Here is a 23,896-nt window from a genome sequence, read left to right on the forward strand (position 1 = left end):
GACTCGACGTCCCGAGCCTGCAATTCACCAGTTAAGTGATGGGCTGGGAGTTTATACAACCTGAGATTTACGGCTTCTAAACAACTTCTTATCGGAGGTGTTTCAGCTCATTGAAAAATAGAGCTACTGGCGGTAAACGTTTCATTACCCACATTGTGGCCGATGTACAAGTAAGCCGAAGGGATCGTAAATCAATGCCAAACAATATCTCCACCGAGGACACGGAGCTGCTGCAAAGGTTGCTCCCCAGGAGACCTGATCCGGGGCTCTCTCTTTGCCTTGTTCCCGCTTCACCGCCTTCTCCATTCCTTAAGCTCGGCAGTGGGAAGGCGCGGATGACCTTGGGAGGCAGAAGAGATTCAGCCAAAGGGAATCTTCAGATAACAGGCAACTTAGCCCTCAGCTGCACAGCGGATGGGGCAAGAGGCTCCAAGAGACCCTGTCTAATTTGGGCTGTAAAGGGGACGGGTAATAGAATAACAGATTAACAAAGCTGGAAGGGACCTTGGAGGCCTTCTAGTCCATCCTCCTGCTCGAGCAGGAAATCCTGTACCATTTAGACAAGTGATGGCGAACCTTTTTGGCACTGAGTGCCCAAACTGGAAACGTGTGTGCATGTTTGCGCAGGTGTGCACGCCGGAAGGAGCGCCAGAAACCAGAAGACCAGGTGGCCAGTGTGCACATGCCTGTTTTTTGGTCATTTTTGGCTGTTTTTTGGGCCATTTTCAGGCTGTTCTTCGGGCTGTTTTCAGGCCATGTTTCGGGCCTGAAAATGGCCTGGTTTTTTGGCTGTTTTCAGGCCATTTTTTGGGTTGTTTTCAGGCCATGTTTCGGGCCGTTTCAGGCTGTTTTTCAGGCTGTTTTCCAGCTGTTTTCTGCCACTCCGGTGCCCGCGAAGACCAGCTGGCCGGAGCACCGGAAAGCAGAAGAGCAGCTGACATGGGCACCCGTGCCCACAGAGGGCTCTGGGTGCACCTCTGATATGTGTGCCATAGGTTCGCCATCACGGATTTAGACAAATGGCTGTCCAATCTCTTCTTAAAATCTCCAGTGATGGAGCCCCCACAATTTCTGGAGGCAAGTTGTTCCTCTGGATAATTGTTCTCCACTGTCAGGAAATTTCTCCATAGTTCCAGGTTGCTTCTCTCCTTGATGAGTTTCCACCCGTTGCTTCTTGTCCTGCCTTCAGGTGCTTTGGAGAACAGGTGGACCCCCTTTTCTTTGGGGCAGCCCCCCCCCCCCAAATATTGGAAGACTGCTATCCTGTCACCCGCAGTCCTTTTGTTTCATTAAACTCAACAAGAAGGGTAAGAAGCGTTCTTTCAGAGTTGCAAGATTCTTTGGATGCGCCCGTACAAGAAAGCAGAATTAGTTCATCTGGGTAGGTTTACCTTGTAAGTGTCAGACTGCGGTGCTATCTCAAAATTAAATGAATTTCCAAACTGCCAATCTTTAAGGAAATCTTTCTTTAATTGAGCTCAGCCACCGGATCATGACTCCGCGTGGCAAGACTGACCTTTTGCCTCCCAATCCCTCCCTTTCCGATCCCCAAATCTCTGCTTCTCATTGGCTGTCTTCCAAGTCATTCTTCAGACTTCTTTTCCTCGCCATTTCCCAGGAATGTGCCCCCTCCCCTCATTTCCACGACAACCGGGCTTCAAAGGGATTTAGCAGGCAAAAGTTTCAGAGTTTATCTTTCCTTCTCCTCTGCTCTCTCTATGCCAGCGTTGCAACGCTGACATCAAGGCTCACACACACCAATCATCCCCTCTTACTGCAGATGGTCCTCAGTTTACAACCGTTCATTTAGTGACCGTTCAAAAGTTACAACGGCGCTGGGAAAAAAGGTGGCTTAGGACCGTTTTCCACACCGACGACTGTGGCAGCATCATCCCCACGGTGACGTGGTCAGGATTCAGACGCTCGGTCCCTGGCTCGTATTTATGTCCTTCTGACACGTGAAGTCAACGTGGAAGCCGTAGTCCCTTAACAACTGGGTTACTAACCTGCAGGGATTCACTTAACAACTGTGCCGAGAAAGGTTGCAAAATGGGGCAAAACTCACTGAACAACGGTCTTGCTTAGCCATGAAAAATTTCGCCCTCCGTTGCGGTTGTACATCGAGGACTTTCCTGTCAATAACTGAACAGCCCAGATGGGAAGGAAAAGAAGGGACCCACAGGTCGTCCTTGCAATGGGTCTCTCTTCTAGGGAGTTGCCCCCACTGAAGGGGTGGGGAGGCAGGGGGTCCGGGGTGCAGGCTCCCATCAGATTTTCCTATCCTTGCCTTGCTCAAGGAAATGCTCGCCGCTACCACTTATGGGTTATTACGTGGGATGGTGTTTTGTTCCTTTTTGGGGTGGGTGGGGCGTAGCCGTGGAGCAGCAGCTCTGTCGCTCTGTGTGAAGGGCTGTCAGAGCCCCCCTCCCCTTCCCCGCTGCGTTCCCCAACATAAAAAAAAACCACCCACCAGTTCTAGAGAGAGAGAGAGAGAGAGAGAGAGAGAGAGAGAGTGTACTCCATAATAGAACTTAATCATAACAGCTATTAGCTGGGCCGAATGGCTACAATTACTATCTCAAGCAGCAAAATTTTCTCTTCCCCCAGCCCCCACCTTTGAAACTCTGCTGCTCGGCGCTAATGCATCCAGCTGGGATAATGGCTCCAAGCTTCCTTAGCAACAGGAGTGGGGGGTCCTCTCCCCACCCCCCAACCCACCGAGACTCCCCCTCTGTCAAATCCACTCCCGGGAGGAGGATGACGGACACAACAACCCGACTCCCTCTTGAGCCTATTTTCCACACCTCTCCTGCCGCCCCCCCCCTCCCCCTGCCCCCCGTCAAAGATGTCAGAAGCCTGGACTGGCTGCAAGAGAACGCCAAATATATATATATATATATTACCAACCGGCACCTGTGCAGATACCCCACCCCACCCCCCCCGCCCCCCCGCTACCTTCCTTAAATTGCAAGATTGCATTGCAAATCCCAAGCATTAAAACCAAAGCATTAAGATTCTCCTTTTACCCTGATACCTTGCTAGGTGCAGCTAAACTAAAGCCCAGATTTCATCCATAGAAAGGCAGGAAGAGGAGGTTTGGGGGCTGAGGGGCCCTTACCTAATTGAAAAGGGCAACCCACGGGCCCTGGGTTTAAGCCAGTCTCAGATTAGCACCCCGTTATTTGCTCTAATTAGTACGCTGATTATGTTACTAGTTTGGGTAATGAAACCGTCCTTCTCCTCTTTAATGGGAACCTCTGGCTTTCCCTGCCAGTGTTGGTAGGATGTGGTTTTTCTCCTTGGTTCCTTGATTAGGGTATTGTTTTCTGCTGGACTGTTTGTCTGGTGTTAATCCCTGCTTATCTAGGGGCAGGCTGCAAGACAAGCTATTGCATATTAAAAGGGAGCAAAGCCCACAGGAGTGGGCAATTGTGGCTCTTTTACAACCTGTGGACTTCAACTTCAGCTTGGCTGCTTGGCTGCCTCAGGAATTCTGGGAGTTGAAGTCCACAGGTTGTAAAAGAGCCACAATTGCCCACCCCTGCTACTAGGCCAACAACACTCCAATCAATCAAGGAACCATCAAGCCCACTGTCACCAACAGGGCAAGCCGCTGTATATAAACAGAGAGGAAACCCTACTCCCTTCTATCACTGATGATATTACCTAGTTGGGTCATGAAATGTTCGCAAGAAAACAACCGAGCTCAGATAGCGCGGAATTGGGGATATCTAGTTTAATGAAAAGAAGGACTACGGGAGACATGATAGCAGTCTTCCAATATCTAAGGGGCTGCCCCAAAGAAGAAGGAGTCAAACTATTCTCCAAAGCACCTGAAGGCAGGACAAGAAGCAATGGGTGGAAACTCATCAAGGAGAGAAGCAACTTAGAATTAAGAAGAAATTTCCTGACAGTGAGAACAATGAATCAGTGGAACAATTTGCCTCCAGAAGTTGTGAATGCTCCAACACTGGAAGTTTTTAAGGAGATGTTGGATAACCATTTGTCTGAAGTGGTGTAGGGTTTCCTGCCTAGGCAGGGGGTTGGACTAGAAGACCTCCAAGGTCCCTTCCAACCCTGTTATTCTGTTAACACCAAAGACCCCTCATTTCAACCCTGAGCTACAAATATCCCTCTTTACCACCGAGGGATCCATGGTGCTCCCTGAGGTGGCTTGTTTTCTTGCAGACATTTCATGATCTATGTGGGTAACGTCATCAGCGCTAGCAGAATATAAAATGAGTGCAAACGCCCTTCCCTCCCAGCACTGATGATGTTACCTAGTTTGGCTCCTGAAACATCGGCCAAGAAAACAGGCAAGCTCAGGGAGCACCAAGGACTCCTCATTTCTGCCTGGTGGTGCAGTGGACTAAAGTGCTGTTAAGTAGCACTTAGCTGCAAGCTGCCTGCAATTACTGCGAGTTCAAATCTCACCAGGCTCAAGGTTGACTCAGCCTTTTCCATCCTTTCGAGGTAGGTAAAATGAGGACCCGGATTGTGGGGGCAATAAGCTGACTTTGTATTAAAAAAAGAACACCGCTTAGGGGGCCCCCCGAAAGCCCTACTAAGCAGGTATATACAAAAGTATGAAGGCTATTGCTTAACGCATTGTAAGCCGCCCTGAGTCTCCGGAGAAGGGCGGCATGTAAATCAAAATAAATAAATCAAAATAAATAAATAAATAAATAAATAAATCAGGACACTGGGCATTCTAGTCCCATTTTAGGCATTAAAAGCCAGCTGGGTGACTTTGGTCCAATCACCAGGAGACTGTGAGTTCTAATCCTGTCTTAACCATGAAAGCCACCTGGGTCACCTTGGGCCAGTCCCTCTCTCTCAGCCCAACCCACCTCACAGGTTTGTTGATATGGGGAAAAAGAGGAAGGTGTGTTAGATATCTTCACCGCCTTGAACTATTTGTGGAAAAAAAATAATAATAAAAGTGGGATACAAACCAACAAAGAAATAAACAAATTAAATCAAGACGGCCTCTCTGACTCCATTCAGAAGGAGCTGGTCATATTTTAAGGTGCCTCTCTTGATATATACTACAACGACAACTCTTGACGTTGGGGGGGCCAGGCGGCGCAAAGTCAGGGTCTCCAATTCCCAGAAGGCAATTCCCATCCGTAGGGACCGGAGAAGGAGGAACAAGGTGCCGTGAACTTCTCTCTAGCAACCCCTGCAAGATGTTGTAATGGTGGGCACTCGGCCAAGCGGCCAAGCCCGGAAAGAGACTTGCCAAGATCGGATCCTATGACGTTAGCGTGCTCAGCTCAGCTCAGCTCCCGACACGGTGTGTGTGTCTGTGTGTGTGTCTGTGTGTCTGTGTGTGTGGAGCTGTGCAAGGCATCCTTGTACCCACAAACGCTCCTCAATTTTTTCAGCCGCCCAGGGAGGGATGAGAGGGGAGTCTGCAAAGGTTTCCCTAATGCGATTCTTCGGCGTAATTCTCCCTCACGTGTACACATACACACGGAGACACTCAGTCGCCTGGAAAAAAGGCAAAGCCGGTCCCTCCTCACCGATAAAAATGCATTTTGCTGATGCTTGTGTGCAAAACACACGTCCCGAGCGTAGCTTTTGACTTCCTTGTTAGTGGGTTGTTTTTTTTTTTTTTGCATTCATGCCACAGACAAGAGAAATAAAGAGATAAGAAGGGGTGTGTTTCTATTATATCCGTGTTTTTTTTTCCCAACTGGGCAATTTGAAGAGGGGTGGACTTCAACTCCCAGAATTCCCCCATCCAGCTATGACAGATCACTCTCTCTCTCTCTCTCTCTCTTTTTTTTTTTTTTATTTGATTTATATGCCGCCCTTCTCAGAAAACTCAGGGCGGCTTACAGTGCGTTAAGCAATAGCCTTCATCCTTTTGTATATTTATACAAAGTCAGCTTATTGCCCCCACAATCCGGGTCCTCGTTTTACCTACCTTAGAAAGGATGGAAGGCTGAGTCAACCTTGAGCCTGGTGAGATTTGAACTTGCAGTAATTGCAGGCAGCTGATGTTAATAACAGTGCTTTAGTCTGCTGCGCTACCAGGGATCTCTCACTTGAAAGCAACAACTATCCTGTTTCTCCTAAAATAAGACCTCCCCTGATAATAAGCCCAATCGGGCTTTTGAGAGCATGCGCTAAAATAAGCCTCCCCCCCCTGAAAATAAGCCCTCCCCAAAAATATTTAAACGCAGAGCCGGAAATCAGGTAAGATGGCAAGAGGAGCCCCATTTTGCTCCACGCGCCCCCAAAATAATAAGACCTCCCTGAAAATAAAGCCAAGCGCTTATTTCTTGGTTCAAAAAAATATATAAAACAGGGTCTTATTTTTGGGGAAACACGGTAAGAAATAGTGCCACGCTTTTGCAATCCGTTCAGATGTCCGTTGTGGTTAAAAACAAGACAGGCCCAGTGAAGCTGAATTCTGCCTCCCTTTTAACATCTCACATAAATTCTTTTGCTGTCCCCAAGAAAGAAAAGAAAAAGGAAAAAGAAAAAAAAAAAAACACTCAGGCAGGTCATTACTTTGAGTTTGGGGGAAGCAGGAGGATAAATTTCGACAGGGAAAACCATCAACCTGAATGAAATGCCCCGGCTTTTAAAGCCAACGTTCTTGAAAAATCGCCAAAAATAGACCCTGTAAGCAGGTTAAAAGGGTTTTTGGGGGCGGGAGGGGGGGGGTGTCGATATGACGGCAGTGTGTTGACGTGTGTGCGCACACATATGTACAGGTAGTCCTCGACTTACAACCAGGATTGAACCCAAAATTTCTGCCGCTAAGCGAGTCTTTTGTTAAGTGCGTTTCGCCCCATTTTACGACCTTTTCTTGGCACAGATAAGTGTTTTTTTTGTTTTTAATTTGATTTATATGCCGCCCTTCTCCGGAGACTCAGGGTGGCTTAAGCAATAGCCTTCATCCTTTTTTATATTTATACAAAGTCAGCTTATTGCCCCCACAAACTGGTTCCTCAATTTACCTACCTTAGAAAGGATGGAAGGCTGAGTCAACCTTGAGCCTTGGCGAGATTCGAACTTACAGTAATTGCAGGCAGCTGGTGTTAATCACAATGCTATCAGTCTGCTGAGCCACCAGGCCCTTTTAAGTTGTTGCACTTGCTCAGTTGTTAAGTGAATTTGGGCTTCCCGTTGACTTTGCTTGTCAGAAGGTCGCAAAAGCGGATCACTGGACCCCGGGACACTTGCGACCGTCATAAATACGGGTCAGTGGCCAAGCGTCTGAATTTTTGACCACGGGGATGCGGCAATGGTCGTAAGTGTGCATAACGGTCGTAAGTCACTTTTTCCAGGGCGGTTGTAACTTTGAAAGGTCACTAAACGAGACCGTTGTAACTCGAGAACTAGCTGTATTACAGAAATGGCTCGTTTCTCCTCCCCCTCACTTCTCTGTTTCTCTCCGCTCCACACTAGAGTGATTAAGCAGGACTCCCACACGCTGTGATTTTCTCTAATTGTTGTTTTTGCTGAAAGGTAATTAAAATCGCTTTCCATTTCATGTGTGCGGGAAACCTTGATGATGGGAAAACTGGAGGGAGGGTGGAATTACAGGGAGAGAAGCAGAAGAGGGGGGAAAAATGGCTTTGGAAAGTCTCGGAGGATCAACCAATGGGGTTGAGGGAAGGTTTGGGGCATCTTTTAAAAAAATCGAGTTTCCAAGTGAGTTAGGAATAATATTCATTTTTTTTCCCCTAAAGCCACAAGTAGAATTGGGAAGGTGTACAGGTCGTTCTCAACTTACAACAGTTTGTTGAAATTTACGGCATTGAAAAACGTGACTTGTGGCCGTTTTTCACACTTACGACCGTTATGGCCTCCCCGTGGTCACGTGGCCAAAATCCAGACGGTTGGCAATTGGCTCATATTTATGACAGTTGCCATGTCCCGGGGGTTGTGTAATCCCCTTTTGCGACCTTCGGACAAGCAAAGTCACCGGGGAATCCTGTCTCGCTTAACAGCCGTGTTCCTAACTTAACGACGGTATTGATTCACTTAACCACTGAGGCAAGAAAGGTTGTAAAGCGAGGCAAAACTCACCGAAGAACTGTGTCGTTTAGCTATGGTAACGTTGGGCTCCGTTGCGGTCGTTAAGTCGAGGACTACCTGGAGTACCGAGTTGGGAGACCGCTAGGCCATGCCAAGTTGGTAAATTAAATTAAGAATTTTTTTTAAAAAAAAAAAGAATCCCAGAAGGATGTAGAAGGGAAGAGAAAGAGATCAGAAAAGACATAAACATAGGACAGTGTACATCAGAATTCCCCCAAACTTTCTGGGTTGGTGTCAGACTACGATGCTATCTCAAAATTAAATGAATTTCCAAACTGCTAATCTTTAAGGAAATCTTTATTTAATTGAGCACAGCCACCGGATCATGACTCTGCGCAGACAAAACTGACCTTTTGCCCCCCAATCCCTCCCTTTCCGATCCCCAAATCCCTGCTTCTCATTGGCTATCTTCAACGTCATTCTTCAGACTTCTTTTCTCGTAATTCCCCAGGAATGTGCCCCCTCCCCTCATTTCCACGACAACCCGACTTCAAAGGGATTTAGCAGGCAAAAGTTTCAGAGTTTATCTCTCGCTCGCCTCTGCTCTCTATGCCAGCATTGAAACGCTGACAGTTGGTGGCCTGGAGCGGGGGGGGGGGGAAGTTTTGTGGGAGGGACAGGTGTGTCCGAGTGTCAGTACCCATTGCTCACGCGAGTGGGGCTGAGAGCGCCTGCGATGCTCACGTCAGTGGGGCTCTGCAGCTAGCCACTCACGCAGCCCTGTTGGAAATAGGCCACGAACCAGTAGTGGGCTGCGGCCCACAGGTTGGGGACCACTGATGTACATAAGCCTGTTGTGGTCTATCGGCCACCGGTCCAGTGGTGAGTTTCACTTACGTTTGCTACCCTAACCCTAACTGCTCGCTTCGCTCGTGCAACGCTTCTGCGCGTGCGCAGTGTTTTTGATGACATCCAGGCAAGTGGGCGGAGCCTCCCACTGCCGCTGCTACCGGTTCGCCCAAACTGGGGTGAACCGGTAGCAACCCACCACCGTGCTGACCCCTCCATCAGCCGAATCAAGAGGAGGCGGCCGTGCACAAAACCTGAGAGAAAATTTTTATAAAATGTTTTACAGATGGCATTTAGATCCTAAAAAATTATCATGTATGTACCCAAATCTGCAAGCTAAATGTTGGAGATGTGAATGTGATGATGCAACTTATTATCATATATGGTGGACTTGTAAGAAAATCAAGGCATTTTGGATAAAAATTTGGTGGGTGATGCAGAACATCCTGAAAAAAAGGTTGAAATTTACTCTGCAATTGTTTTTATTGGGTATAACTATGGATTGTACAGCATTAGAGACTAAACTGATTTTAAATTTAATGTCAGCAGCTAGGCTGTTGGTAGCGCAATACTGGAAGAAGGACTCTTTGCCTACTATTGAAGAATGGACATTGAAAGTAGCAAATCTAGCAGAAATGGCGAAAATCTCAGCGTATTTGAAGGACTATACACAAGAAAGATATATATCGGAATGGAGAAGACGGATTGACTATATTCAAAATAAGTATCAGACAAGAAAATATCAAATAGCTTATGAATGAATGTTAAATTTTAGAAGTATTACGTTACCTATAGTGGAGTTAAGGTTTTAGGGGGAGGAATTTGGTAGTTCAAGGATAATTAGGTTAATTTAGCTTATGATTGTTAATTGAAATACCCTGTATTTTGCTCTGGGAAGTCTGGGGGGGGGGAGGGGGGGATGGGATGGGGGGAAGGGGTGTGGGGGTGGTGGGAAGGGAAAAAAGGGTGGGGGGAATACTGGGGGAATTTTTTTTTTTTGGTAAAACTTTTCCATAAAAAAAAAAAAAGAGGAGGCGGCAGTGAGGGAGTCAGGGTCAGCGAGGGGAAAGAGGGAACGGAGCTGGCAAAGAGACAGCCTGGGCCGTCCATCAGCCCCCAGATCCGGAGGTGGCTGATGAGGAGGAGGAGGAACAGCTGGGTCCAGGGCCTGATGCGTGGATGCGCAGAAGGCAGAGGAGAGGAGAGCAGTGGAAATCTATGGGCCGGTCCTCAGGACAGAAGAGTCACTATTGCTAGCGAAGCTCCATCCTATCTCGGGATAAAAGGCAGGGGGCGGAGATGAATAGATGTGACAGACAACTATTCATCTTCCGGACGGACGGACTTGTTAGCCTGCTGTGAGAGAATTTTTTTTTTCCTAATAAAGGAATCTTTGAGTTAACTTCAGAGAATTTGTCATTTTTGGGGGAGCTGGCTCAGAACAAAACTTCCCTCAACCTGAAATCTATTCTGCTGGCTGGGGAATTCTGGGAGTTGAAGTCCTTCAAGTTATTTAGATTGAGAAATACTGTTCTGGGAGATTCCACTTGCACTTTTGCTACTGTGAAATTATTCTTTTTTTTTTTTTAATTCTGCAATACTTCTTTATTTTATTCCTGATTGATTTTTGCTGGCTTCTTGTTGCATTTTCTTTCCTTTCTCTCTCTCTCTCTCTCTCTCTCTCTCTCTTTTTCCCACCTCCTGCTTTGCTCCGAATTGGTTATAAATGGTGTTTTTATTCAACACCGTTATCCTTAGCTGATGTGGTTTGACTTCCGGAGCCAGAAATACGGGATTTAACTTTCTCAGAAATCATAAATCAACAACCAACGTGTCTTTTCCATGACCTCATTCGCCTTTTCCACTTAAAAAAAAAAAAAAAAGAGAGAGAGAAATCTGTATTCTGGCCCTGACGTTATGCCCTCCTTTGATCCAAATATTATAATCAATGCAGACAGTTGGGAGAGAAAATACAATTTAACCCTTGCCTTTAAAAGCTCCTGCCTGCTTTTATTCTGGAATGGAAGATTTCGCTTTAAAGAAAATGCTGATCCAATGTGCCCAAATACTAAGCAGGCTGCGCTCAAATAAAGCATCAGTGTCCGAATAATAAAATCTGGGGCTTGTGAATCTTCCTTGTGTTTTTTAACCAAATTACTGCCTTTTTAATTAACTTTTGACAGTTTTGATCATCCTCGCCGTTTTTTTCAACGATTTTACATCGCATTTTTTGTCTTTGAATGATTTATTTCTCCATTGCTCAGAGTCCGTCCGTCCCCCCTTCCCCGCATGAGAGTTATGGGCGGCTTCAAAATTGGATCAAATAAAATAAATACAGGCAATCCTCGAGTTACGACCACGACTGAGCCCAAAATTTATGTTGCTAAGTGAAACATTTGTGAAATGAGCTTTGCCTCTTTCTTGCCGCAGTGGGTTAAGGGAATCGCTGCAGTCGTTCAGGGAGTCACACCAGTGGTGGGTTCCTCCTGGTTCGGTCCGGTTCGGCCGAGCCGGTAGCAGTGACGATATGACGTCACTGAACCGGTTCTCCCCCACCTGCCCTCCCACCCCCCCACGTTATTCTTACCTTTCATTTGGTCCCACCCCCAATCTATTGCTGCCTCCTGAGTCCCAGCTGATGACTAGAGGGAAAAAAACTGTTTAAACTCTTGCCGCAGGGCTTCAAAGGGCCGCCCTACAGCTGATCAGTGTTAAAAGCAAACAAATGAGTCGGGTCGTAAGTGCGAGGACTGGTCGTAAGTGCGAGGACCTTCCAGAAACGACTCTGACCAGCTAGCCATGCCCACCTAGTCATATGACCTCCAAGCCACACCCACAAAATAAGCCACGCCCACAGAACCGGTAGTAAAAAAATTTAGAACCCACCCCTGAGTCACACGGTTGTTAAGTGAATCTGATTTCCCTATTGATTTAGTTTGTCGGAAAGACGCAAAAGGGGATCACCTGACCTGGAAACACTGCAACCATCATAAATATGAGTCAGTTGCCAAGCTTCTTCAGAATTTTGATCATGTGACTATGAAGATGCTGCAACGGTCATAAATGTGAAAAACAGTCATAAGTCATTTTTTTGTCAGTGCCTAAAAGCAGTGTTGTAAGTCGAGGACTATCTGTGTTGGGTAAACGCAGAAAAGGGTTTTTTGTTCCTCTTACACTCCCAAGCAGCTGAAGTCAGGATAGATCAGAGTCAGCAACCCGCAGCTCTGGAGCCACCTGTGGCTCTTTCATCCCTCTGCTGCGGCTCCCTGTTGCTGGTCGGCTCCACAGTTGATAGGGCTTTCGGTTAGGACGCCGCGCTAGGAGGAGACTCTATGGTGGGGGAACCGGACTTCCGGTCAGCAGAGGAAAAAGGACGCCGCGCTAGGAGACTCTATGGTGGGGGAACCGGACTTCCGGTCGGCTCCAGAATTGAACGGGGGGCTTCCGGTTAGGACCTTTGTGGCTCTTTGAGTGTTTAAGGTTGCCGACTCCTGGGCTAGATAAATTGGCTGAATTTTTGGAAATCAAACCAAGATTGAGCGAAGGTAGCTGAGAAGTCGGAGGTGCTCAGAAGACTGAGGAAGAATAACAGAGCGGGAAGGGACCTTGGAGGTCATCTAGTCCAACCGCCTGCTCAAGCAGGAAAGCATATACCATTTCAGACAAGTGACTGTCCAGTCTCTTCTTTAAAACCTCCAGGGATGAAGCATCCACAACATCTTGAAGGCAAAGCTGTTCCACTGCTAATTGTCCTCACTGTTAGGAAGTTTCTCCTTAATTCCACGTTGCTTCTCTCCTTGATTACAGATTAACAAGAGTTGGAAGGGACTTTATAGGCCATCTGTTTCCATTCGTTGCTTCTTGTCCTGCTTTGAGGAACAGATTGACCCCCTCTTCTTTTGGGGCAGCCTCTCAAATACTGGAATATTGCTATCATGTCACCCCCCCCAATCCTTCCTTTCACTAGGCTATTCATACCCAATTCCTGCAACCGTTCTTCTTATATGTTTTAGTTCAGTCAAAAAAGGGATTTTTTTTTCTCCTCCTCTTTCATTCATCCCCTCTGAAATCGCAGATACTAAATCGCGATCTGTTTCGTATTGTTCTCCATATTGATCTATATGGGCCCAGGCCAGGGGTGGGTTCTAATTTTTTTTACTACTGGTTCTGTGGGCGTGGCTTATTTTGTGGGTGTGGCTTGGAGCTCATGTGATTAGGTGGGCGTGGCTAGCTGGTCAGAGTCATTTATGGAAGGTCCTCGCACTTACGACCAGTCCTCGCACTTATGACCCGACTCATTTGTTTGCTTTTAACACTGATCAGCTGTAGGGCGGCCCTTTGAAGCCCCACGGCAAGAGTTTAAACAGTTTTTTTCCCTCTAGTTATCAGCTGGGACTCAGGAGGCAGCAATAGATTGGGGGTGGGACCAAATAAAAGGTAAGAATAACGTGGGTGGGGTGGGGGGGAGGGGGGGAGAACCGGTTCGGTGACATCATATCGTCACCGCTACCGGCTCGGCTGAATCGGACCGAACCGGGAGGAACCCACCACTGGCCCAGACGCTTCCGCTGCGAAGTATAGGGCATGTTTTTTCCTTCGGGGGGTGGGGGAAACGCCTGTCAGCTTTGGAAGCTATATTAACCCGAAGCTTCCACGCTGCCACCTTCTTGGGAAAGTAGGAGTGGGGGATTTAGTAGAGAGAGATTGTACTTAAGAGATAATATCATTCTTCTTTTCGGTCAAGGTCAGGGTGCTCCTGCATCTGGAGGAGGAGTGGTTGCAGCGGTGGCTCAAGTTGGGACGGAGGGTGATTGGGCCATGTGATGGATTGATGGATGGATGCAGAGGCTGGATATGGGGTTTTGATTTATTGAGGGGGAAACCCGGAACTCTCAGATTCGGGTTTTCCCAGATGTGCCAGTATACCTACTTCTAATAAATGAAGGATTTGAGATGAAGCTTGTCTCGGAGTCTTTAATTGGAGTTGGGTCGTTCTGGAACGCTGACACTTCTCACTCTCCCAAGCAGTTGAAGTCAGGACGGGCTGCTGGCTGAATTTTTGGAAATCCAGCTAAAATTGGGTGAACGTAGCTGAGAAGGATCCCACCAGAAGACGGAGGAGGAGGAGAAACAACTAAAGCAGAACCTTTTGCATATCAAAGGAGCCTTGGTGGAGCAGCGGACTAAAGCTAAATCTCGCCAGGCTCAAGGTTGACTCAGCCTTCCATCCTTTCTAAGGTAGGTAAATTGAGGACCCAGATTGTGGGGGCAATAAGCTGACTTTGTGTAAATATACAAAAGTATGAAGGCTATTGCTTAGCGCATTGTAAGCCGCCCTGAGTCTCCGGAGAAGGGCGGCATATAAATCAAATTAAAAAAAAAAAAAAAGCGCTATTACGTAGCACTTAGCTGCCTGCAATTACTGAGAGTTCAAATCTCACCAGGCTCAAGGTTGACTCAGCCTTCCATCCTTCCGAGGTAGGTAAATTGAGGACCCGGATTGTGGGGACAATAAGCTGACTTTGTATAAAAAAGAACACCGCTTGGGGGGGGAGAGGGCGAAAGCCCTACTAAGCAGGTACAGTATATACAAAAGTATGAAGGCTATTGCTTAATGCATTGTAAGCCGCCCTGAGTCTCCGGAGAAGGGCGGCATATAAATCGAACCAATCAATCAATCAATCAATCAATCAATCAATCAATCAATATGTATTGTATTGCTGTAAGCAGGCATTCAACCTAAAAAAAAAATGGCCACTCTTGGTTTTCCACTCACTTTTTCTTTTTTTACGAAGAATTGAAAATGTGCAAAAAAAAAAAAATATAAAAGCACCTCACCACGATTGACTTGTGTGTTTGCCCCAGGTCAAAAAAAAAATAAAAATAAAAATGCTGTCTTTTTCCACCCAGGAATTTAAAAAAACCTTTGCAAGCCGTATTTTTCACATCCTGCCTTCGCTCTTCCAGAACTGTAAAGCTGCGGCAAGCGTGCAACCGATACGCACAAGCACATCCCCGCAAAAAAAAAGAAGAAAAAAAAAAAGAGGAAAAGCTGTTCCAGGAATGCCACTGCTACATGCACAACACACACAGACACACACACAGAGGGAAGCACACGGTTTTTCCTGCCATCCGACTCCTGCTCCCACTCAGTTTAATTACCACTAATGTAAACTCTGCTCCATAATAAAAGAAACCTTGGCACGCTGCCTCGGAGAACTGATCAGTCCCATAAATTCACTGCAAAGAGCTGAAACGCCACTGAGGCGTTTGTGTGTTTGTGTGTTTGTGTGTGTTTTCCTCTTCTGCTTACCCCCACCGGCCTCCTCTTCTTGATTTTTTTTTTTTTTTTTAAATAAAACTGGGTATTTGCTCAAGGGCGAAAGCTTTTTAAACAGGATCATAAATGCTTATTACACAGGCGATGCACTGCCTTGATGGGATTAGCTGGAGGAAAAATTGATCATCGGGAGGGGGGGGTCGTCTCTCTCTCTCTCTCCCTCCCTCCCTCACCCCCCCCCCAATAACAAAGAGTAGAGGGAGGGAGGGAATCCTTAACACGACCTATCCGACCGTTGAGATATTAAAGTCCTGGGAAGGGGCATTTTGCAGATGGGGCCCTAAGAAGAAAGAACTCTGCCCAAAGGAGAAAGAGAGGCAGGACGCAAAAATGGTTAGAGTCCCCAGGCGTGGCTCGATGGGTGGGTAGGTGGGCAGGAGGGACCCCTTGGCAAAGGGTAGCCAAGGAGCCAGGCACCCTGACATTCAGGCAAAAAGCTGGCTGCATCCAAAGTTGCCAGAAAAGGGGAGAAGTTGGATTATTTCCCAAATTGCCAGTCCGTAAAGATTCTTTAATTCAGTGTTTTCTAAACTTTAGCTATGTTATCATATGTGGACTTCAACTCCCAGAATTCCCCAGCCAGCATAGCTGGCTGGGGAATTCTGGGAATTGAAGTCCAGACATCTTAAAGTTGCCGAGGGTTGAGAAACACAGCGTTAATTAGTCCTTTTAATTAGCTCTGATTGATCAGGGGCTCCCGTTCCAATTAACACCCCAAATCCCAGCCTGGCTGTGCCAAACATCTGAACTGCAGGCCTCTTTGGAGTAGGATCCTGTTGGGAGCAGCCGCTGCTCCCTTTCATGGCAAGATTGTGCCCCGTTTAAGTTAACGATGCCAAATTTAGGAGGAGCGTGCCAACTCCTTTCTAACTGAGAAACGGTAGTGAAATGGATGCGTAGGTTTTGGGGAATTGCACTGAATTCTTCAGAAGCATGGGGCGGATAGACAGATGTAGGGGGAAGGAAGGAAGGAAGGAAGGAAGGAAGGAAGGAAGGAAGGAGAGCATGAAGAAAGAGTAAGAGAAAGGAAGGAAGAAGAAGAGAGGGAGGGGTGGAGGAAGAGAAAGACAAAGGCAGGGAAGGATGAAGGAAGGAGAGAGAAGAGGAAAAGGAAGAAAGGGTAAGAGAAAAGGAAGAAGAGACAGAGGAAGACAAGGAGGGGAAGGATGGAGGGAAGGAGAACAGGAAGAGAGAGTAAGAGAAAGGAAGAAAGGGGAAGAAGAATAGGAAGAGTGGAAGGAAGGAAGGGAGGGATAAAGGGAGTGAGGGAGGAAAGAAGGAGAGGGAAGGGGAACAGGAAGAAAGAGGAAGAGAGAGGAAGAAAGGGTAAGAAGAAGAGGAAGAGAGGAAGGAAGGAAGGGACAAAGGGAGTGAGTGAGGAGGGAAGGAAGGAGAAAGAAGGGGAAAAGGAAGAAAGGGTAAGAGAAAAGGGAGAAGAAGAGACAGAGGAAACAGAGGGAGGGAGGGAGGGAGGAAGGAGAGAGAAGGGGAACAGAAAGAAAGGGTAAGAGAAAGGAAGAAAGGGTAAGAAGAAGAGGAAGAGAGGAAGGAAGGAAGGAAGGAAGGGATTGAGTGAGGAAGGAAGGAAGGAAGGAAGGAAGGAGAGAGAAGGGGAACAGGAAGAAAGGGTAAGAGAAAAAGAAGAGGAAGAGGGACGGAGGAAGAGAGGAAGGAAGGAGAAGGGAGACAGGATGGAGGGGGAAGAGGAAGAGGGGAAGAAGAAGAGGAAGAGTGGAAGGAAGGGAGGGAGGAAGGAAGGAAGAAAGTTAGGAAGGAGAGAGAAGGGGAACAGGAAGAAAGGGTAAGAACAAAAGAAGAGGAAGAGGGAGCGAGCAAGGGAGGGAGGAAGAGAGGAAGGAAGGAGAACAAGATGAAAGGGGAAGAGGGAGAGGGAGGGAGAGGAGGTTGACGATGCAGACCACATGCCAGACAGATAACAAGCATCTAATCAATTAACGAATTCTAATGTGTTAAAAACCTGCAGTGTTGACTTAAGACTCTCGGAGTTGGCTAGTTTAACATTCTTAGATCAGCAGTTACCAAGGTGTATTTCCATGCGGGCAAACGGGGATCCAGCAGCTCTCCAAAACCAAGTGCTGGAGTTCTGTGGTGTTTATAACCAGAATCCCCCAATTATCAAAGCACCCCAGAATCAAGAGAGGGTCTCCCCAAGGCGGACAGGAGCCTGGAAAAACCATCCTTCGCTCAATTTTGCTGGATTTGCAAAAGGATTTGGTTTCGTAAAAGCAGCACTTCCCCGCCAAACCTCCCGTTTCCACAACCCCGGAAAGCAAATGCAACCCAGACTCTCTCTATACAATTGGATTTAAAATCGCTCAATTTAGCTGCCATGAAGGAGTGCATTAGACCAGAGGAAAAATTCCACTTAATATGGGGAAATTTTCCTGAAATGATATTTAGAGCAATCACTGCCAAACCACCGTGGGATTTTTCATAGCCCCAAGACAGGTGTGTGTGTGTGTGTGTTGTTTTTTTTAAGGTAACCTCTTCTATAGTTCATTTTCACTTAATCCTTTTGTTCATATTAATAATGCCTTGTCTTTAAATTAAAGGAAAGGAGGGAGGGAGGAGGGGGAAACCTTGCAGAGGGCGTAAGGGGCAGGGATTCACGGTTGACACGGCACTGAAAAGCAAATAAACCGTTCAAGATGAATAAGGATGCCAATTTTTTAAAGACACAAACGACTCTTGTTCTCTTAACTAATTCCACTCACCGTTCTTTGCCCACCCAGATATTCCCTTTAGGACCGTGATGGTGAACCTATGGCATGCATGCAGAGCCTTCTCTGTGGGCATGCACACTGTCACCAGGTGCTTCAGGTTTCCGGCGCTTCGGTCTGCACACATGCACGTACATGGATGTAGGTTCCGGTTTGGGCACTCGGTGCCGAAAAGGTTCGCCATCACTGCTTTAGGATGACGAAACGAAGCCGGATTGCTCATTTTCAAAAGATCCTCCAAATTGGCAGCGCTATTGACTTGACTTGACCCATGGCCCAGGGATGAGTAAACCGTTGGTGGAAGGGTATTTTATCTTATCTTATCTTATCTTATCTTATCTTATCTTATCTTATCTTATCTTTTTTTCTTATCATCTTATCTTATTACATTTTATTTTTATTATTTTTTATTTCTTTTATATGGTGTTTTTATATCTTTGTAAGCCACCTTCAGTCACCATGAGTGAGTAGGTGGCAATATAAAATTTCTAAACAAACAAACAAACAAATAAATAAATAAATAAATAAACTTCTGCAGCTGGATCGCCTGTATAGGTAGTTCTTGACTTACAACTTGCTCATCACTTGAAAGCCCACTATAGATCAACCAGGAAGAGAAGAGAAGAGAAGAGAAGAGAAGAGAAGAGAAGAGAAGAGAAGAGAAGAGAAGAGAAGAGAAGAGAAGAGAAGAGAAGTTAGAATGGAACGGAATAGAAGAGAAGAGAAGAGAAGAGAAGAGAAGAGAAGAGAAGGGAAGGGAAGGGAAGGGAAGGGAAGGGAAGGGAAGGGAAGGGAAGGGAAGGGAAGGGAAGTTAGAATGGAATGGAAGAGAAGAGAAGAGAAGAGAAGAGAAGAGAAGAGAAGGGAAGGGAAGGGAAGGGAAGGGAAGGGAAGGGAAGGGAAGGGAAGGGAAGGGAAGGGAAGGGAAGGGAAGGGAAGGGAAGGGAAGAGAAGAGAAGTTAGAATGGAACGGAAGAGAAGAGAAGAGAAGAGAAGAGAAGAGAAGAGAAGAGAAGAGAAGAGAAGAGAAGAGAAGAGAAGAGAAGTTAGAATGGAACGGAAGAGAAGAGAAGAGAAGAGAAGGGAAGGGAAGGGAAGGGAAGGGAAGGGAAGGGAAGGGAAGGGAAGAGAAGAGAAGAGAAGAGAAGAGAAGAGAAGAGAAGAGAAGAGAAGAGAAGAGAAGTTAGAATGGAATGGAAGAGAAGAGAAGAGAAGAGAAGAGAAGAGAAGAGAAGGGAAGGGAAGGGAAGGGAAGGGAAGGGAAGGGAAGGGAAGGGAAGAGAAGAGAAGAGAAGAGAAGAGAAGAGAAGAGAAGAGAAGAGAAGAGAAGAGAAGAGAAGAGAAGTTAGAATGGAACGGAAGAGAAGAGAAGAGAAGAGAAGAGAAGAGAAGAGAAGAGAAGAGAAGAGAAGAGAAGAGAAGAGAAGAGAAGTTAGAATGGAACGGAAGAGAAGAGAAGAGAAGAGAAGAGAAGAGAAGAGAAGAGAAGAGAAGAGAAGAGAAGAGAAGAGAAGAGAAGAGAAGAGAATGACAGAGTTGGAAGGGACCTTGGAGGTCTTCTAATCCAGGGATCTCTATCCCTGGTCCGTGAACCGGTACCAGGCCGTGGCATACCAGAAACTGCCAAACAAGCGAAGCCCCATTCATGGGATGCAGGCAGCACACAAAGCCACACTCCTCCGGTCCATGGAAGAACCTCTCTCCACGAAACGGGTCCCTGCTGCCCCAAAGGTTGGGAGGGGGTGCTGTTTTAATCCAACCCCCTGCTATACCTATACGATTTCAAACCAATGGTTGTCAAATCTCTTCCCAGGTAGTTCACCAATTCTGCGCTTTGCACATTTCCTACTTTCCCCCTTCTCCCAACATACCTGAAGTTCGGGGCAGAGGCCCACTCCAGCGCCAGGCAGGCCAAATCCACCGTAGCGTAAACCAGTAGGAAGAAAATGGTGACCACTGCAGCTATGGTGTTCAGCTTCCCGGAAAACAGGACCAGCTGTGGAAAACAGACCACGAGAATCAAGAACCGTGGCAGCCAATCACCGGATGTCAGCCCCGCCCCTTTTCTTGTGGTACATACCCAGAATCCCCCCGTCGGCAGGCGGGATTCTGGGAATTGAAACTCAACGCATCTTCCCGAGGGTTGGAGACTGCTACAAAGCAAAAATTCTTGATTCTGCAGGGATCTTCTTATCCCTAAATTCAGCAAGTCGGATTTCACCACTGGGACAGTCCCCAAGGGTTAAAAAAAAGGGCACAGAGTGAGACAGAAAACTAAAAAATCAAAAGCCATTCCCAATCCAGTTTTACGCCCATTTCTAAAAACCGTTGTGCCGAACAGGTTCTGTTCAGACAAAAGGTTTGTCTGTTTAAGTGCAAAAAAAACAAACAAACAAAAAAAAACAATAACCACAAAAACAAAAACAGGACTATTTTAAAAAATGCTATTTTGAATAAAAAACAAAAGAAAGAAAAGTCTCAGATTTTACTTGGTTGAGCATCGATCCAGATTCCCTGAGGTTATTCTGCTTTTTTAAAAAAAACAAAAAAAACAACCAAATGACAACTCCTATTTTAATTACTATTTTTGAACGCTCTCTAGCGAGCTCAAAAATGCATTTAGATGTAGATATATATTTTGAACAGAAAACTTTGTCATTATGGTAATGGTGTTTTTTTTTTTAAAAAAAAATGAAAATAAAGCGATAACTACCTTCTTGCCTGTTTTTTAGTATTTAGGAGCTGTTGATCTATTATATCTGTATATGCTAAACGCATCACAAAACTATGCCATGGTTTTCTTTTAACCATAGCTTCTTCAACAAGCTACAATCAGTCGTAAACTGCAGTTTACTTAAACCATGCTTATGAATTATGCTAAACCAAATCCAGACACAGAATATTATAATTTAGCCCATAAATCCATCAAAGGCATACTTAACTCCAAAAAAAACCCCAGTATGGTGTAGTGGTTAGAGTACCGGACCAGGAGTGGAGAGGTTTAAATCCCAATTCAGCCCTGCAAAAGACTGGGTGACTATGGGCCAGTCCTTATCTCAACGAAAGCCTACCTCAAAAGGTTGTTGTTTGGGGGAAAATACCACACTTGATATTTTTAGAGCAGGGGTGTCAAACTGGCAGCCCGCGGGCCAGATGCATCACGCATAGGCCACGCCCACCTCAGCTCCATGAAGGGAAAAAAATATCACGAAATGTCACATGATGGAAACATGATGCCACGAGTTTGACAGCCATTTTCTAGAGCAGGGGAGTCAAACTTGATTTCATTGAGGGCCGTGTCTTTGACTTCGGGGGGGCGGAGGGGGGGTACGGCCAGGGTGGGCATGGCCAGCTCAATGTCACTCATGTCGGGGGTGCCTGTTTTTTTAATTTTTTTGTTTTTTTTATTTTTAATTTATATACCGCCCTACTCCCGAAGGACTCAGGGCGGTGAACAGGCACAGGATAAAACACATAGAATACAAAAATTTAAGAGCAGAAGTAAAATCGAATTAAATCAATTTAGCCCAAGACAAATTTTAAACCCCAGGTTAAGAACAAATTAAAATTTACATTAAAATTTACATTAAAAAGAGAATGGGAGAGGTTAGGCCAGACCAGCTTGGTGAAATAAAAAGGTCTTAAGAGCATGGCGGAAGGTGCGCAGATCTGGGATCCTCCGTATCTCTGGGGGGAGCTCGTTCCAGATAGTAGGTGCCCCCACAGAGAAGGCTCTCCCCCTGGGGGCCGCCAGCCGACATTGTTTGGCTGACGGCACCCGGAGGAGTCCCTCTCTGTGAGAGCGTACCGGCCGGTGGGACTGGTACACCACAGGTGTACCGGCTTGTGGTGGCCCGAGCTCTCTGTCAGCGAAAACAGGCTCCCGAGCTCCATTACAGGAGGCCGTGACAGCCGAAAACGGAGCTCGGGAGCAAAAACACCGCAGTCCAGTTATTTGCTGTTTCGAGGGCGGCCCCACAGGCCAGATCTAAGTACCCCATGGGCCGGATCTGACACCCCTATTCTAGAGCAAGGGGTCTCCAAACTTGGCAACTTTTAAGTCTTGTGGACTTTAACTCCCAGAATTCCTCTGCTGGTGGATGGGAATTCTGGGCGTTGTAGTCCACAGTCTTAAAGTTGCCAAGTTTAGAGACCTCTGTTCTCGATGAAAGGCAGATTATAAAACCCATAAAATGTGGGTCCTCTTGACAAGATTTTGGAATTGCTTCTCCTTCTTTCTAGGGCTGAGAGAGAGAGAGAGAGAGGGACCGACCCAAAGTCAGCTTGCTGAATTCCTGCCTAAGGTAGAACTCGAACTCAGGACCTCCTGGTTTCTAGCCAGGTGCCTTAACTACTACATCCAACTGGCTCTCATAAAGCTAATAAGCAATCGAAGAAAACAGCTTCAGAAAAACCAGAGAGACCTTCAACCTAGATCTGTGATGGTGAATCTATGGCAAGTGTCACGTGCCAGAGGTGGCACGCAAAGTCCTCTCTGTGGGCATGCGTGCCATTGCCTGCTGCTTTCTGGTTTCCGGCACCAGCTGGTCTTCGCGGGCGCCGGAAAACAGCCTGAAAAGGGCCAAAACCAGCCTTTTTTGGAGCCGTTTTCCAGGCTGTTTTTGGGCCGTTTTCAGGCTGTTTTTCGGCCCGTTTTGCCCTGAAAACGAACGAAAAAGAGGCATGCTTGCGCCGGCCAGCTGGTGTTTGGGTTTCTGATGTCGCCATGTGCACATGTCCACGTGTTCCAGTTTGGGCACTTGGTGCCGAAAAGGTTTGCTATCACTGACCGAGATTAACAAAACACAATGGCTGTGTGTGTTTGTAGAATGTGCTCCGTCTCAGCAAAGAAATCACATTAAACCTTCGGGTTAGGGCCTGATGCACATGGAGAAATTACGAATTCTCCATCGCATTCTGGCTTAGTCCGGCCTGCGTGACCTGATCTGAATCCAAGGTGGAGTGCGGAGAGGAAGGGGTTGGAATTCAGACGAGGAACAGAGATCAAAAGGAAGGCACCTTCGGAGCTCCCGGAGGAAATGCAAGATAGAGCTTCACATATAAATAAGTACAAACAAGCAGCGTGGAATCCCGAAAGGAAAGACAATAATCAATATTTGTAGACAATAAAACAACCCTGGCGAAGCTCTTAAGGAGCATTTCGGTGTGATTGCCCGGGCATTGTTCAGTGAGAAGCCAGGCGCAATGTTGATATTAAAACATCGTTCCCCACTCAACTGAGAGCCTTGGTAGTACAGTGGTTTAAAGCACCCTGTTATTAAGACCAGCTGCCTGCAATTACTGCAGGTTCGAATCTCACCAGGCTCAAAGTTGACTCAGCCTTCCATCCTTTCTAAGGTAGGTAAAATGAGGACCCGGATTGTGGGGGCAATAAGCTGACTTTGTATAAAAATATACAAAAGTATGAAGGCTATTGCTTAGCGCATTGTAAGCTGCCCTGAGTCTCCGGAGAAGGGCGGCATATAAATCAAATTAAAAAAAAAACTGGGCAGAAGAGCAGGGAAGGAGCTGGGGAAAAGAGCCAGCCCCACAGATTGAAGATCCCAGAGCAGTGTTTTGCAATCTTGGCAAGTTTAAGATGTGTGGACTTCAACTCCCAGAATTCCCCAGCCAGTCATGCTGTTTTCTTCTGGGGTGTTTTTTTTCAGTAGTCTTGGTTAACGGATGCCTAGGAACTCCTGGTGGTCTCCTATCCGCATCCCAAACAGTCCTGAAGTTGCTAATGTTAAAGTGGCATTTTCTCAATTTTGGTAGGTTTAGGATGTGTGGACTTCAACTCCCGGAATTCCCTAGCTCAGCATATGTGGACTTCAACTCCCAGAATTCCCTAGCTCAGCATGCTGGCTAAAGAATTCTGGGAGTTGAAGTCCACAGAATCTTATTTATTTATTTAATTATTAGTTCAATTTATATGCCGCCCTTCTCAGGGCGGCTTACAATGCACTTA

General features: G+C 46.5%; 1 protein-coding gene across 1 annotated transcript in view; it reads right to left on the reverse strand.

Annotated features, from left to right (window-relative positions):
• The window catches only part of LOC139318215 (solute carrier family 12 member 9-like), a 138,574-nt gene that overhangs the window by 39,321 nt on the left and 75,357 nt on the right, over window positions 1–23,896 (reverse strand). The window contains exon 9 of the mRNA XM_070945553.1: window positions 19,800–19,924. Within this exon, the coding sequence (XP_070801654.1) occupies window positions 19,800–19,924 (125 nt within the window). The remainder of the gene's footprint in view (window positions 1–19,799; window positions 19,925–23,896) is intronic.

This window comes from Pituophis catenifer, unplaced genomic scaffold (genome assembly GCF_029215685.1).
Source record: "Pituophis catenifer annectens isolate HBS135680 unplaced genomic scaffold, rPitCat1.0.hap2 SCAF_6, whole genome shotgun sequence".
Taxonomy (NCBI): Eukaryota; Metazoa; Chordata; class Lepidosauria; order Squamata; family Colubridae; genus Pituophis; species Pituophis catenifer.